The sequence below is a fragment of the Vidua macroura genome, chromosome 4 (assembly GCF_024509145.1).
Source record: "Vidua macroura isolate BioBank_ID:100142 chromosome 4, ASM2450914v1, whole genome shotgun sequence".
In the NCBI taxonomy this organism is placed as follows: Eukaryota; Metazoa; Chordata; class Aves; order Passeriformes; family Viduidae; genus Vidua; species Vidua macroura.
This window is the reverse complement of record NC_071574.1, coordinates 64,785,974-64,802,931: the sequence shown is the minus strand read 5'-3', so window position 1 is coordinate 64,802,931 and position 16,958 is coordinate 64,785,974. Positions and strand designations below refer to the sequence as shown.

Sequence of the window (16,958 nt, the reverse complement as noted above, 5' to 3'; positions counted from 1 at the left end):
GCCAGGTTATTATTTTGTATTAGTCATTCCTATTCCAGCTGGCAAAATAATTGAAGCAATGCAGAGGTATCTAATCTTGAGAGGTATTTAGGGTCAGGAGTTTGTAATAACAGCAGTAACCATTTACAGAAAGCACTACATGCCTTTAGGGGTGTGTTTTCTTGGAGCCTCCTGCCTGGAATGACCTGTATCTGATCATCAGTCCGGAGCAGCAGTAATGCTTTTAAGGAAAAAACAGATACAAAGTGAAAAGACTTTACTAAGCCATCATAAGCCATGCCTGAAGAAAAATAGCAGGAGTTTATAATTTTCAGAATTGTGATGAAAGTTAAATGCTTAGCCAGCATGTTGAGCGCTATCAGACCCGATGTCAGTGAAATATCTTAGACACATAGAAAATTGATTTGAGCAGTGTTGTTTGATGACATACTGTATTCCCCCTCAGTGTGTCACGTTTTTTGGTTTTCTCTCTGCAGATATGGTCCTGCCCCCTGCGTACCCACCTCCGCCCGTTCCTCACGTCAGGAAATCTCCCTACTCAGAAGCAAGGGCACATTCCTACTCTGGCAAACCAACTGCACCAATACCACCACCACCTCCTAAGAGGAGCTTACCTGAAATCAAACTAGAGCCACCCCCTGTGCCCCCTTTACCTGTGTTCAAAAAGCCTGCAAGTGGCAAAGAGTCTCACCCGCTGCCTCCAGAGCCTCTGCCTCCAGCCCAAGTCCTTGCTCCTCCAGAAGCATGTGAGAAGCTAAAAAGCTTAAACCTTTCCCCACGGACTCCTCCTCCTCTGCCAGGCAATAAACCCAAGTTGTCACAGCTTGCTGAAAAGCTAGCAGAGCCCAAAGTGCCAAGGGAACATGGTAAACCTGGACCGTTTGTGCCACCAGTGCTCCCAAAGCCACCTGTGCCAAGCCACCAGCCCCCTGCAGTCAAGCCCAGAACAGAGAAATCTTTATGTCCCCAGTTACAGTAAGTATGAAAACACAATGCACTGTTGTCTTTCAGTCACTTATCAGTTAACAAGTTTAGGCATACTCAAGCTCATACCAACATCTATGTCCCTTCCCTGCACCATCCCTCTCTGTGTTGTGCTTTTTTTTGCCTGTTATTTGAAAATCTGCAGTGAATCTAGCTGGTCTGGTTGGACCTGTTTTGTGCAGGAGCTTGGACTAAATGATCTCTAGAAGTCTCTCCTTACCCAAATTAATCTGTGATTATCTAAATTAATCTGCAAGTACTGCCTCCAGCTCTGGGGCCCCCAAAACAAGAAAGACTGTTGAAACTGGTCCAGAGGAGGCCACTGAGTTGATCTGAGGGCTGGAGCACCTCTCCTAAGAGGACAGGCTGACAGAGTTGGGATTGTTCAGCCTGGAGAAGAGAATGCTCTGTGGAGACCCTTAGAACACCTTCCAGTACCTAAAAGAGCTACAAAAGAGCTGGAGAGGGACTTTTGACATGGGCATGGAGTGCTAGGGCAAGGGGGAATGGCTTTAACTGAAAGAGGGGAGGTGTAGGTTCAGATTAGATATTGGGAATAAATTATTTACTGGGAGGATGGTGAGGCACCAGCACAGACTGACACATAACTGTGGAGGCCCCATCCCTGGAAGGGACATGTTGGATGGAGCTCCAAGCAACCTGGTCTAGTGAAAGGTATCCCTGTCCACGGCAGGAGGGTTGGAATGAGATGGTCTTTAAGGTCCTTTCCACCCTAAACCATTCTAGGATTTCATGATTTGGGGGCTAAACTGAAACTTCAGTTCTAGTTTTATTATTCCTCCAGTGTTTTGCGTATATTTGTTCTGCTTTCCTGATAAGATATCCTTCAGTTCTCATTCTGTTTCTGCCAGGAGATCACCACCAGATGGACAGAGTTTTAGAAGTTTTTCATTTGAAAAACCAGCACTACCCTCTAAGCCAAGCCAACCTGATGATGACTCTGATGATGATTATGAAAAAGTAAGATGAAGCAGACTATCCATTCTAAAAGAATATATTTTTCCTTGGTTATGGTATATCTTTGGGAACATTTTAAGTGCATTATTTCAGGAGAAGAGTAGCTTTCTGAAAACACAGTGCTGTGTAATTTTTTTTTCATTTATTTTTTGATCTTTAGTGAATGCCTTGATAAGTTACAGAGTTTAAAATTGGATATAAAGGTGAAAATCACCATTAATTATTTTAGATTATGACCATAGCTTATTTGCATAACAAGTTGCCAGGGTTTTGAGTTTTCATTGACTTAATGGTGATTTATTTTCTTTATATTTTTTACAGGTTGGGCTGCCTGTTTCAATATTTCTTAATACCTCTGAATCCTTCGAAGTTGAAAGGTAAAATGTGATTTTACAATAGTTCCTTAGGAGTCCTACAAAAACCTATACTGAACCGTAGTCCAAAGATAATTCTGATAACTTGTGTTTAAAGCATGCACTAAAATGTTTAATATGCAAATCACTTTCTAGAGAAGTTAGTTCAGTGCTCATATATGAATTGACAGATGAGAATGGAATGTGATTTGGCTCCATCTGGAGGAGGTTGCTTTGCCAGGATGCTGGATGGGACCAGAGAGCCAGATGATCTGTGCTGCATTGCTAGTTCAGGTGCTAGAACAGTGACTTTCTTTCAGCGATGCTCTACAAGGAATTATTACACCCACACCAGATATTTGTATTGAGAATTTTAAGACTGTAGGTATTTGATTTATCTGAGTACTAATAACATGTACATGAGTAATTGTAATATATGTCATTGCTTATTCTCTTTAGGATATTTAAAGCTAGTAGCCCACAAGGACAACCACAAAATGGATTGTACTGTATTAGGAACTCATCTACTAAGCCTGGAAAGGTAAATTGCAATTTCTGAGTCTAATCCCCAAAAAACTTCTTGATTGAGACATACTGCATTTTACATGTGTTAAAGTACTTAACAATTTAGATGTGGTCTTTTCTTAAAGCAAGCAAATATGAGAGAATCCCTATCGTAGTGTCAGTGATTATAAAAAAAAATTTTGGGCTGGTAGCATAGACTGAATACATTGCATTTTTCTTTTTCAAGGTATTGGTTGTATGGGATGAACCTGCAGGAAAAGTGAGAAACTACAGAGTCTTTGAAAAGGTCAGTAGCTGCACTACATATGCATCTTTAGATTACATATGTCTCTGTGTATATAATGAATGTGTATAAATAAAAGGTAAATAGCAGAACTAACAAGTTAAAGTTTAAATTTGTTCCCACCCTGACAGTAAAAATCAGCCGATTTACAAATATCTTGCCTAGGATAAAAGTTCAAGTACTCAGATCTGGGCTTTCTAATTGCTGTATCATGTATCATCATAAATTTCAGCTCCAGTCAAATCCTACTAAATTCCTGAGTTTAATTTGGACTTATTTGTATGACTGACTAGTTTGCAAAGGAACAGTGTATTTGAAAGAACTTGGTTCTAATGATAATGATGTTCTGGCCCTTTTTCCTGGAAACATTACTGTCAATGGTTACATATGTTTTTGTTCTACAACAGGATGGCAAGTTTTACCTGGATTCAGACATCCTATTTTTGAACATGGGAAGTTTGGTGGAATACTACAGCACTCATGTCTTACCCAGTCATGACAGCCTGATTCTCAGGTGTCCTTATGGTTACTCTAAGCCAAGGTGACAGGACAACCATGGCTCACTGACACCCTGCTGCCCCTGAGGACAGGACTCCTGCCACTGTTGGACATCCTGCTGTTTGCACACACAAACTGTCTGTTGCCACCTTTTATTCCCACATAAATTGTTATATAAATTCCATTTAATGAACTTCTGGTAAAACCTTAGAGTCCAGATCAGTGGATTTTTATGTTTTTTTTTTTGTTTTTTTTTTTTTTTACAAAGATCTGAACTGATTATGCTGTGAAAGCTGTCCAGGATACCCACACCTTTTATAAAACTGCTGCTATTACTAATCTCCTTGGAATGTCGAAGATGAACGTGAACAGAGAAGTGATCTGAATACAACTGATCTAGAAAATGGACACTTCTGAAAGTATGTCAGAATTTATTTGTGACAGGGAATACTAATACTCTGACTTGGAGGTACTATTCCTAAAGTCAGCATTGGTGCTCAACTGAGGTATTTTGTATTACTTGTATAGTTGATGTGTACATAATGAAGATTTCTGCGCAAATTATTTTATTTACTATAGGTAAAGATGATCAGGAAATGAGGCTTTTTTTTAAGCCACCTCTTATACCCTTGTACCTTCTGAGTACAGTAATCTCTATCAGGTACTATCTGGCTGATATGGGTGTGGCATCCCACATACTGCTTAATGACATGCACTTCAGAGAAGTGTGGAACAATATTGATTTGGCTTTCATGGGAGCCCCATTACCTAGTTCTGAACTGGAAGGGTTCATGCCACTGGTATTTTTAAAGGGTATGAGAAAAAAGAAAGGTCTGCTTCAGATTTTGTGGGAAGGGAAGGCCATTTGAATGTTTCAAATTGCAACTAGCAGTTTTATCTCATGTTGCCATAGTCAAAGTTTCTTTAAAACAAAGCACAAAAAACCACCTGAAACCATGATTGCGATGCTACTATCAATCCAAAAATCTGTGTGGTCACACTTTGTTGTCAGCCAGCTGCATTCTTTTCTGTTCTAGGGCAAAACACACTACCCTAGTCTGCTACCAAGACTTATTTTATCATTAAAATTTCTACTCAGTTTGTAGTTGCATGCAAAACAAAAATCTGTCTTTAATCTATTGTCAGTGATAGACATTACCAGGGAGCTTTTAACATTTGTTCCCTAATATTTTGGGGACAGGTATCCTAAATCCAAGGGCTTGATATGTATGCCAAAATTACTCTATTCCTGAATTTTAATATGGAGGATAAATTAATTTTAATAACCTCTTAAGTAATTCTGTTGATACAAAAATAATATCATAATGGTCTCATACTCTAATAATAAGTTTACAATACTTGTAACATTAGTAAATAATTCTACCACTCCTGAAACAGGAGACGGTATCTAGTTTTTTATCAGTCTGAATTTCTATTCATAAACTTTTTTTTCTGTTACCTTTTCAAAGTTTATTTATGCCCATTTTAATTTTGTTAGACGGTCACAACTTTAAAATCATAATCAAACTATTACAGAATAATAATTTTCTTTTTATGAGAACAATAAACCAGGATTTAGTCCCTAGGGAATTTTCCTTACTAATCAGATGGAATATGAGGATCATACACAGGAATTGAGGCAGGAAATTCTGCCTCCATCTTTTTCAAGAGACACAGACATACACAACATCAGTCTTTTGATCTCTGTTCCTGCAGTAATAGGGCTTATATGTGTAAAGAATGTGAAGTACTCAAAATTCAGATTCTATTGAATGTTGGATATTTTAAGTCTAATTCCTTTTATTTTAAATTAGTGTCCCCGTGATGCACTACCCTGACATTAATCCTCTCGAAAGAAGGTTCAGCCAAGACAGCATTTAAAAAACTTTTTTGGCAAATAGTTTTATGTATATCAGAGGAAGTTCAAGTCTCTTGCAATATTCACAAATGTCTACAGAGTAAGATTTTCTCTGTCTGGGAATAATTGACTTCATTGTGTCATAACAATCATATTTATAGTATGCTCTCTTTGGGGGCCCTATTCAGATATTTGATTGTTTGCTCAACTCAGAAGATTTTTAAATTGTAAGCATCAATTTAAACCATAACACGCTCTTTACCTGTGTAATATGAGAGTTGCAAATATGTAAATTTTTGTGTAATTCCCTTTTGTATCTAAATTTATAGATTTCTGAAATGGATAAACTTTCAATGCCAGTCCACTTCATTTTCTGCAGTTGTCTTTCATTTCACAGGGGTGGGTTCCGATGCTTTTGTTCCTATCTGTGTTCTTCTAATAGTGGAGTTAGAGGAATTAATTTTCAGTGCCCCTAAGAAGCAAATCTTCATGTTCTAAACAAATCTGCAATCATTTAGACTCTTTCTTCCTCTTGCTCCTACATACTAGTCTAGTCTGTTTTATAACAAATCAGGTGAGTTTCTGGTGTTTGTAGGGAGGAAAGACACAGCTACAATGCATGGCTCAGTATGTCTCTTCTATTTCTCACTAATCTGCCTCTCCTCATTCCTTCACCACAAAGCAGTCTTTATGTCTACAACCTCCTACAAGCTCCTTAGCTTTAAAATAGTTTGTGGGGAATTGTAAAAACAGCATTTGATGCGCATAAACAATGTAGTTCATGAGTTTTGTAACTTCCAAGTCAAAATCATTGATACTAGTTTGGAAAGTCTTCCCTCCTGTGACTGAACCTCCAGATAAAAGTATTACAGGTCATATTTGGATGGGGATTGCTGTTCTAGGAAAAAAAAGAATTAGTGTGCTTTTGAAAATAAAACAGGGGACAATCAATGGCAGCACATCATAAAAAGTGAACCAATATCCAAACAATTTTTCTATAACAATAGAGGTGCTTTGTGTCAGCAGTCAAGCTTTGCCCACCTCAGAACTTCAGTTTTCACAAGAATGTGAATAAGTAGCAAGAGTATTTATGGCCTCAAGTGGCTTCATCCTTTGGAATGTGCAAAAGGGTGTTGAAGATTTTGGGAGCTGAAAGCGTGATTATATAGAATTTGGGGACATCTGCTGGTCAGCCTGTTCCACACAGGGATCCACACAACAGGAATCCAGCAGCTGAGCATGAGTGTGGAAGTCATTTGGGACAAATCAATCTTAAGTGACTTCAGATAGAAGCTAGAGATCAAAGCTAACTCCAAGTGGAAACTTAATAGGCTAGGTCTTTGAAACTTAAGACTCTTTTGGCTCATTTGTCTCAAATAAGTAGCAATATTGTTTGGCAGAATTGCTCATCTGAATGACTTCTAACCTAAAGAACAAAGAGATAAATTAATCTTTCTGTGTTTAGATTATTCTTAAGATACACTTTGAGGTAGAATTTACATAGTGGACATCTGAGCACCACCTAAACTTATGCACATCGTGAAACATTAGGCAGCTGTTCTGAACATTAAATACTTCACCTAGCAGCAAGCAAATGTTGCAATAGTTTCCGTCTTATGAAATACTCACCTCCTTGAAGTCAAGGAGGGTTTTTTTTCCTAACAGTGGGAGTGCTTGAGATACCCATAATTACAGATCCCTGTGGGAGAGCTTATAGTCCTTTTACTATACTTAAAGTATCAAAATATCAAATACCAAACAATGCTAGAACTTCTAGATGGAGATCATTTGAACTTACTTCAAAACTGGATGGGCTGAAGTGATTATGTTCAGTAGGCTTCAGGTATGGAGTAAAGCTTGTAGCACAGCCACCTCCAAATCTATTCCTTCAGGGTTCCCATCCCTGTATTGTAATTACAGGGTGGTCATTAGTGTCCCTCACTTGTACCTTCCTCCTTACAGTATCTAGTTCCCAGGAAGTGGGAATTCAGCCTCTCAGGCTGATGATGTGGTCCTGAGAGGCCTGTAATCTTGGAGATATCAAAGAATCACTTTTAATGTAATTTTACTCACATGTATCTCTCCTGGAGTTGGTTTGCACAAAATGACAGTGATAAAAACCATTTGTAGGATTAGATGGCTGGATATATAAAACAAGGGAAAAGCTGGTTCTTGGACTGGCTGATGTGCACTGAAATTCTGGCCTGGACAGCCTTTTGCATGGCTGGAGTTTTGCACCTGTACTGAAGGCCAGTGATGACACCAGAGCAGCAGAGAAAACAGGAGAGTCTGTCCCATGGAAAGTTATTAAAGGGTTTTATTATGGAAAGGTGCTCCAGCTGTGGCTTCACAAGCTGTCTGTTTTAGGCTTCATTGATTATGTTGTGCTTTAATTTACATTAATTTGCACTGTACTAACATTCATGCTGATTTATTTTTCCAAGAAAATGACAGCCACACCCTAATCATGGGAGTACTGCTGAAAATGTGCCATTTAAAAATTAAATGTGAGTTTAGGGAATTAAAAATTTGATATTCTAATATTACAAAGCTTCTCTCAAGATTAATTAACTTTCTCCTGTATATAATTAAAATAGTAACTACCTTAAAATGCTTTTCTTATGCTTCTCAGCCCTCCTCATTAGTTTGAACTTGCCCTGGTATGTTTTTCCTTTCTCTGTTTTACCCTCTTGAGTCTGCTTGTAGTTCTAAAGTTAGTTCAAAAGTTCTAACTTCTTTTAATGACATTTTCCTTTCTCCTGCTATTAAGGATGAAGATGGTATTACAGAGCAGCTAAAAACATTTTCAGCTGCTCTAGTCACACTGGAATTCATGTAGAAGCAACTAGCAGTGAACATAAAACTAGAAGGCAGATGATACTCAGGAAGTCATACATGTTGCAATTAAATTAATTGCTTTTACTCGGAAAAGCATTTTGGAAAAACAAGCCCTAACCTTCACAAAGAATATTGTAACATTAAAAGAGAATGTTGGTTGCTGGAGTTCTTTTGTGTAAAGCAATCATTGCACCTTTGGTTTTGTTTAACTGCAAGTGCTGTTAACCAGCTTGAACCATGTAGCTCCATTTACATTTTATCTCAATCTTCCCCATGTCCCCTGAGCATAAAGTCAATATTTTTCAAACTTAAAGCCAAAGTGGCCTCTCAGATTAAGATTGTATAAAATTGGGCAACATTTAGTATGGGCCTATTCCAGCTGCCCTGCCCTTTTGCCCACCTGCTGTTTCAGTTCTCCTAATTTTTCTTTACCAGCTTAAACACACCTCTCATGTGGTTTTGTTTGATTGTGGAGAGAGATGGAAGTAGACCAGAATGCACTTTTTTACTCCATGTAATCTTTCTATTGAACCTACATTAAAATTGTTTCTATGTGATATTTTCAGTCCCTCGGGAAAGTTCCCCTTCCTTACATAAATGAGTAAAATTCAAAAAAGAGCTCCCTCTAAAGAACAAGAATTCATGTACTTCAGAAATAACGTTTCATATAATGACCAACTTTAAAAGTAATACTACAAATAAACCATGAGATATTACTGGTGTTATGCACAGCTGAAATTAAGATAACCCATTACATAACTTTGAGAAAGGCATTTAAATGCAATCATTTCAAAGACAAATCCCTCCTGAGCTTTTCAGTAATAATGCTGCATGTGTGTAAGCTCCCTTGTCCCACTTCCTGCAGAGTCCTGGGTTCCAGGGAGAGAGACAGCACTCAGAGGGCTGTTCTTGGGGTATTTTCTACAGGTAACTTGTGTTTGTCCCCACACACCCTCCCAACACTCCAGCTCTGGTATGACTGGCCAGGGACTGGTTTTTACTCTGCTGGTACAAGGAAGTTTTGCTGCTAAGACTCTCCTTCTGAAGGCCCATGGGAAAAGCAACAGAGATTTCACATACTGGCATTGTTATATTTGGAGGATCCATAACTTTTTCTGGGAAATGGAGTAGGTCTGTGTGAGATGAAGACAGATGGTGACAGTAGGCAAAAAAGTCCTGCCCAGTCAACAGACTGTCAGGACAGAACAGTTCTGGCAGGTCAGGAGAGAAAGATCTACCCTATTGCTACCTTACTATCAGTCCGTTTATAGGGAAAAAATTGACTGGAACTGCTTATGTGGGATAAGTGCACCCCATAAAAAGGAAAAGATAAATGTCCTAATACCAGATGTGGGACATCAGCCTAGTGCTGTGCTTCTCTCAGGCAGCTAGAAGCTACCTGAGCATCAAGAAGTGTTAATGCCAGGTAAAGAGGTCAGGTCCATGAAAACAATTGTGCAGTAATATTTTTGTGATATCTACTAAAGCCACATGAAAATAATTTGTAAATGAATACATTCACATTGACTCTTTGATTTGAGACTCTGAGATGTAAGTTGAGTCCAGTGCTGCTGCTGCTGGAGCCTGTTGAGGAGAACAACTATTATTTGAAAGCCAGTAACCATTCTCCAGTATATGTGCAAATGGCAAGTGGAAGCCTACTGGCAACAAGCTTACCTTGGTCATTTTCCCAGAACCTCACCTATTTGAAGGAATCAAATACTGCAGGCTGAAAAACACAGCGTAGTTCACGTTGTTCCTTTTGTTGTAGCTGTAATGCTGCAAACCCTGCTGCTGGTAAGAGTTAACAAAGACAAGTCCTTCATGTCTTAAATAATGCAGAAGTGCTTTTTGAGATTCTCTTTTTTCTGCAGCAGAGCACACAGCTTTAGTCTGTGTCAGTATTTATGAGCCCTCCCTTGAGTTTCTGCCCATGTAACCCTGCCTGTGCCATTGCACCAGCACTGCCCTTCCTGCAGCTGGGCAGAAGCAGGTCAGGAACCTGGGCAGGTCAAAAACTGAACAGGGAAGATAAACACAGTCAGTCATCAGGTGTCACAGTCTCAGCCTGTGGAGGGAGTTGGTTGATTCAGCAGAAAGCTGCTCCCCACCACCCCTCCCAATTTTTCCTTCAGATTAGTCAGGTGAAACAGTGGCCTCATGATTATGGGAGATAATGCAAGGGGCAGGGGGAAAGCTGTAAGGGGACAGTAGGAACCTGTGCCCTTGGGCAGGTCACAAAGTAGGACAGCAGAAGAGGAAGGTAAAGGAACAGCACTCACCAGCAGCACAAGAGCCAACAGGAGCTGATAAAAGGCATCCTTTGATCAGCTCAAGCTGCTCTTGTCACTGCACCCTGCAGTTCCACAAACACTTTGAGCCAGCACTGCCAGAGAAAGAGATTTCCCTGCCCTCCCCCAGCCCTGGGCACTGCTGCTGCCCTCAACATCCCCATCCTTCCTGCCACTGCTGGTTTTAGAGCCACATACTGAGCTGGAGAGGAAACCCATTAACTTTGAAACAAAGCAGTATTTTTTTTTTTGCTGAGTTAGTTCTAACATGGATTCATTCTCCATTTACTTTCTGAGACAAGAGAGAGAGCTCTGTGAATTAAATGCCTTGGTGAGAAAGGGAAAGAAAGGAAGAGAGGTGCCAAGATGGAGTATTTTGGCAAGTAATCAAAGAGAAAACACAGCATGGGGCAGGTGGCTGGAGCCTGCAGGTGCAGAGCAGGGACAAGAGTATGCTGCCATGTAGGTACACACATCCACTGGGTTTACACATCCACAGAGTTCAGCACCAGGCAGGTGAAATGATGTTAAACTGTCAAACAGTTCTTACAAAAAATGTTCAGACATAATTTGATAATCATTAGTAATTACATGTCCAGCTGTGGGATGGTTTTGATTAGGCAGATCTATGTCCAGTAGGGCTTTCTTGTCAGATGTGTGATAATCATTCTGTGTCATCTCTTGACACCTGAACCACCATTTTTGGTGGCTGAATTCACAGACAAATTTATGCATATCTCTATTGCCTGTTTTTAGGTAAGTGGAGTGTGTTTCCCTGGTGGAGATGGTTGGAGCAGGCTAGATTCCTCCCATATTCCACAGGAGGCATTTGTGGATCCTGAAATCCATCCACACTCGCTGGAGTCTTCCCTACATATGGGTAACTTGGGGATGAGGGTTGTAGATAGCAGAGGAGAAGGGTTTGCTGTTTCTGAGAGCTTGTTTCCAGACTACCAAGTCTTCATGCCTGCCGTGGCAGGCAGCATTCTATACAACACGCAGACGTGTAGACCAGCAGAATTAAAATTATTCAAGAACGATAGTACAAATGGACAGAAAATAGACAAAAGAAGAAGTTAACTTTACAGTTGGTGCTTGCAGTGACTGTAACAAACCGAGGGTTATAGCAGCCACACAGCTCCCCGAAGGATTCAGGAGATCTGAGGAGGCGCTTTAGAAAGCTCTCGCCAGGCTGCTCTGTACAAGCCGTACGATGTATCTGCACACTTCCCGAAACAAGCGCGCGGCTTCTCGCCAGCCTGGCATTTCCCATCCGGAGGATAGTCCGCTGATTAAACTCCTTCGGTTGTGACAGGTGTCTCTAGCCTGAGTCCTGCCCTCCTGGATCGCCCTGGCCTTGCTCTGAGCTGACAGCGATCGACACCGTCACCGCAGCGCGATAACGAGCCCTTATCGCAGCGCGTCCTCGGCGATTAGCGATGTCTGCCCGCGCCTATCTCCCGGCCCGCTCTAAGATAAGCTTCCCAGGCGCCGCGCCGCTCCTTTCCGCTGGGATCCAGCGCCACAAGAACCCCTTTCCCTGTGTCCGAAAGCTCTTCCCAGCCTGTTCCCGGCCGCCCGGGGACCCCCGGCGCTCCCGGAGCCGCGGGACCCGCCAGGGGCGGCCCGGCCGCACCGCCCCTCGCCCCCCGCTCCCCTCCGCCAATGGGAGAGCCGCTTACTCGTCGGGCGCGCGCCCTCCCGCCAATGGGCGGCGCCGTTGTTGGGTTTGCGGGCTGTGGAAGCCGCACCCTGTCGGGCGGGGGCCGCTCGGTGCCTGAGGGGGCGGCGGGAGCGGCGGGAGGCGGGGACCGAGACAGCGACAGCCTCGTCAGGGGACCGGCCGCGGCAGCCCCTTCGCTCTCGCCCGTTCTCGTCTGTCCTCGGGTGAGCGACGCGGCGGTGACGGTGCGGAGGAGGCTGAGGGGCGCAGCCAGCGGCGGGCGGGCTATGAGGGGGAGACGGGCGCTGCGGGGAGGGGAGGAGGGGGCGGCAAGGAGAGGCTGGGGCGCAGACACTGGAACCGGCTCGTTAAGCCCGGAGGGGAGCGGAGGGGGCTGTGTCTGCCTGGAAAACGTGGCGGGGTGTGCGGGAAAACCATCTGCGCGCAGGGTGCCTGCGGTGCGGGGCTGCGGCGGGCTTGGGGGCAGGACGAGGGGCTGCGGGTGCTGGCCGGGATGGGCGGCGGGGCTGAGCTGCGGGGGCAGGGTGCTGCCAGCCCTGCCTCGGGAGACGCCGTGCCCATCCCGTGCCCGCCGGGATGCTCCAGCCGCCGGCGCCGCAGGAAGCGGCCGCTCGGCGTTGGAGTCTCCATTGCACCCAAGCGCTGCGTCTGCCGGCGCTGCCCCCGCCGCCCTTCTGCTTCACCTGCCCCTTCTTCCAGCCGAGAGGTGACCTGCGGACTGTGCGGGGCGAAATGCGGGCTTTGGAGAGTCCGAGTCATCGTCCGCAGAGGACGTAGGAGTGAAGGAGGGTTTGGGATGTGTGTGTGTGCGGTGTTGGGGATTGGCGGGGCACCAGCAGCAGACGGGCAGTTGTTTTGTTTCCTCTGCTGGAAGGGGTGTCTACCTTTTAACGTTTCTGCTTTTGATACAAAATGTCACATGCCTTTCTGCACGTAATTGCTGCACACTCGCTGTGCTGCTTTTAGGGTTGATTCTTAATCTACGTTGGCTTTAGTTAAAACCAGCAATTAGGGAGGGGGAAAATCCAGTCAAGCTGGAAAAATATCCACGGCTGTGTCGAGATGGGGGCTAGGAATAGCACTGCATTTACATCTTTCGTGAGATGCTGCTGTAGCTCTGTGGTGTAAGCTCATTGCTGGTTTTGTTTTCTTCTTTGCATTGTGGAAAGTTGCTGTAGATCACAACAGTATTGTAAACCAAAGGTATTCAGTTTTCTTGCACTGTAACTTACGTTTTTATACAGAAAAACATGTCTACCTTGAGCTTATGAGTTCTCAAACTGCAACTGCTGCTGGATAATTCCTCGGTGCTCTGCTGAAAGCTACAGGTATCTCCCTGCAGACAGGCTGTTTACAGCTCTGGTTCTTGTAACGTGACTATATGTACCAGTGGAATTCTTCTCAGTCCTTAATTGCCACAAATTCTGTCTTTTGGTGTTTGTTTTTTTTTAATAGAGCAAAAGAATTTATTTAAAGGCATACAAACTATTTCTAAGATTGGCTTCCATTTTTGTTAATTAAATATAATGGTATAAAAATTCTGTTTCTCAGTAGGGAAATACTCTTTTAAGAGCACTTGTGTAATAAACGAGGAAAAAATGCAACTATGCACTAGACTTCTGAAACAGGTGGCTTTGTTATTTCTTTATATTTAGTAAACAGATTTGATGCCAGCAAATTTGATATAATCATGAGTGAATGTAATGATCTGTATGATTTGCCTCATAGAATTTAAACTTGGTGGTTTTCTGAGGAGAGTTTTGAGGAAGAGGCATTTGCAAGTTTTTACATCTTTGCTGTAGCAAGATAATATGTGCATTACTGTGTTTGCATGTTTAAATGTCTTGTAGTTTTACTGGTATGAAGTTCTATGCTGGGAATAGTGCTTTTTAGCCAAAAACTGTTGTGTTGACTGAATGTTTTCTTTCTGCGGTAGATGATTATAAGTGTGAAAAATTTGAATGTGCTTCATCTGAAGCAAGTATTTTTGCTGGCATGTTGTGCCAGTAAGTTCATTAGAGTATGGTTCACTAATGCTGCAGAGTGAAGGAGGTCATTTACAGAATCAGTATTTTTCCATGACAGTTTTTTTAGATGTATCCAACAGAAAATGACTCAACTCTTCTCATTCTTTGAGATTCACCATCAATATTAAATGTTATTTTGCGCATGTGAGATAGGCCTCTGAGCAACCTGGTCTAGTGGAAGATTCCCATGGCAGGGGGTTCAGAACTTGGTGATCTTTAAGGCCCCTTCCAACCCAAACCAGTGTGTGATTCTGTGTATGGAACTGGATCATCTGATGAAATTAGGTAGAGAAAACCCCTTTGAGCACTGAGAGACTTTGACAGAAGTAGGGCTAAAACTACTTCTGCCCCAAGTCTTGGTTTTTGAAGTGTAGTTTCACAGCATGAACTGCCTTTAGCAAATCGCATCCAACATTCCATGACTTGGTATAGGAAGAAAAAAAAAAAGATTTTTGAAGTAGTCAATTTTGTTAATAAATAGAATAAAATAATAGAACCGAAAGTTTCAAACTAGGAGAAGACTGCTTAGCATGTTGATTGCTACAATGCATACAGCTTCTATGTGACAACTGCTTCCTGAGGAGCCTAGGCAGTAAATCTTGCATCCACTGCTTTTCTGACTGGTAGAAATAGCTTTCTTAATTATTAAAGAGTTGTAGCAGTGGTCAATAGTGAGTAATTTGTAAACCCCAAACTGTTGCTGTGCAAATGAGTCATTCCTGCTTTGAGGGAAAAATGCATATTAATAAAACTTGCCCACTACTTCAGTGGAGTAAATCAATTCTTTGCCGTGCAGCAGAGACACCTGAGGCATGGGGGCATGAAGAAAAAGCCATGCTGATTTTCTGCCTTTGGTGGCTCCTAAATTAGAACTTACTCTTGGACCATGCTGCACCACAGAAAGTGATCTGTAAAATAGCACTGTATCTGTAATTCAGACTGCAGCTAAATATTCCTTTGGCAGTTTTAGGGTGGTATGTGCTTTATATTTGAAAAGTGATTGTGAGCAAATGTGAAAGTAAGTTTACTCTCCTGATTCCATTGTGCAGGTCATTTGACATCTGCTGAGGAACCTGTCCAAAGCTCTTCCGTAAAGTTATGCATCTTCTGTAGTAACAGATTCAAAAGCAGGTATATTTTAAAAATAGTGGAAGTCCCTAGATTACTTAAGTTAGGCAGTTTTCATTCATATAATTTAATCAGCCTCCTCAGGGGAATAGGAAAATATTACCTAGTCTTGCTACTTATTCAGCATTTCTCTTCAAAAATACTCTGGTTTTGCTAGGGCTGAGAGCAGTAGCTGTACAAACCAGTCAGTAGAGAAAGGGCTAAAATGTAAAGCATGTGAACTGGTTTCTTTCCTGAGGAAAGCTTTTTATTAGAGGTAGTAATGCTTAAAAAGTACTGGTTATACAGGTTTTGATCTCTAGTAATTTTTACTTTAAAATTTCCCTTTTCTATGGCTACTTTTTCTCTCACTTCAAAGTATCATATATACAGTAACAGGGTTCTGTAGGAATGTATGATAACATCTGTTACCATCTCGGTAAGCATCTGTTGTTTATTGAGAATTATCTTGACAATCTTTAGTCAGATTGAAGCAAGTAATTGGTTTCTTTCCTCACCACACAGTGGATGTTGTGGTCTTGTCAGTTCAGAAGGTTTAGTGGTTGATAGTTGCAAATGTTGTAGGGGAAGAGACTCCAGGAAACGCCCTTTTCAGAAGTACTGCTTTTCAAATCAGATGTAAGCTGAAATGGTGTCATTTGCCATGAGGACTCAGGTTCAACATCCCAACCAACGGTCCCTGGTCTTGAATGTGTTTAAGTATTGCTGCTCCTCTGGGGAATTTCAAAGTCTGACTGTTCCTCACTTCAGGGCAAGTAAAGGTTTTACTGCAGAGATGGATTTGAATAACTACTGCCCGTCAGGCTGGCTGACCAGTGTGTGCATGCTGGTGCTGCTGCACTCTGACCTTTCAGAGAAACTGAAAACGTTGTCCTTGAAGGTGTAGCCAAACAGGAGTAACAACTTCTTCAGTCCCTTCCCAACTTCCTCCCTTTGACCTTGCTTATTTGATTGCATTCTGAGGAATGATCTCTGCCTGCTCTGCTGGATTCAGATGTTATCCAGTGAAAGATCAACCTTTCAAACTCAGATCAGTTGCACTAACAAGTGGAACATCAAAAGAGTTTTTCACTATCGCTTATTTGAATGGTTTTCCCTGCAGATTAATTAAAACAGCATAAATGAAAGCAAATCTCAATTTAGTTTTAGAACTGTGATATTATGAGCTACTCTTTTAAACTGGGATTTGGCATATGTGTGCTCTTCAGACTAATCAAACATTCCTTTGTGTTTTTAATTGACTAATGTCTTTTTTAAATCACTGATTTTTGTACCATATGTATGATTTTCAGATCTAGACTCAGGAAGTCTGAAAAAATAAGAAGTAAAATATTTCAGAATTCTGACATTTTGGTTTTTTTTCATACACCTAACTGAAATGCTGTAAAGGGCTCATGGAAACAGTAGTAAAGGCAGTTAATCAGTAACAGTTTATGGTATTTTTGATACTTTCAAATCAAATGAATAGATGATTGTTGTGATGCAGTTATGCTCCAAAGACTAGGGGGCAA

The 16,958-nt window shown here is 41.8% G+C and overlaps 2 protein-coding genes and 1 long non-coding RNA gene across 14 annotated transcripts in view; 2 read left to right on the top strand and 1 right to left on the bottom strand.

Annotated features, from left to right (window-relative positions):
• SH3BP2 (SH3 domain binding protein 2) overlaps positions 1-5,843 on the top strand; it is a 36,624-nt gene extending 30,781 nt beyond the window's left edge. For all 4 annotated transcript variants that reach the window (XM_053975396.1, XM_053975397.1, XM_053975395.1 and 1 more), the window contains 6 exons: positions 477-975; positions 1,857-1,965; positions 2,284-2,339; positions 2,775-2,856; positions 3,067-3,126; positions 3,531-5,843. In XM_053975396.1, the coding sequence (XP_053831371.1) occupies positions 477-975; positions 1,857-1,965; positions 2,284-2,339; positions 2,775-2,856; positions 3,067-3,126; positions 3,531-3,668 (944 nt within the window). In that variant the 3' untranslated portion in view covers positions 3,669-5,843. The remainder of the gene's footprint in view (positions 1-476; positions 976-1,856; positions 1,966-2,283; positions 2,340-2,774; positions 2,857-3,066; positions 3,127-3,530) is intronic.
• LOC128806104 (uncharacterized) lies at positions 139-12,251 on the bottom strand. Its single transcript, XR_008436710.1, has 3 exons — positions 10,020-12,251; positions 7,278-7,382; positions 139-220 (listed from the first exon to the last, which is right to left on the bottom strand). It is a non-coding gene; the product is annotated as an uncharacterized LOC128806104 (long non-coding RNA).
• A 160-nt stretch (positions 12,252-12,411) lies between these two features.
• ADD1 (adducin 1) overlaps positions 12,412-16,958 on the top strand; it is a 62,448-nt gene continuing 57,901 nt past the window's right edge. For 8 of the 9 annotated variants that reach the window (XM_053976815.1, XM_053976814.1, XM_053976813.1 and 5 more), the window contains exon 1: positions 13,537-13,620. The gene's annotated coding sequence lies outside the window, so the exon portion shown is untranslated. Of the gene's footprint in view, positions 12,496-13,536; positions 13,621-16,958 lie in introns of those variants that run through there. The other variant, XM_053976810.1, reaches the window with a different exon arrangement.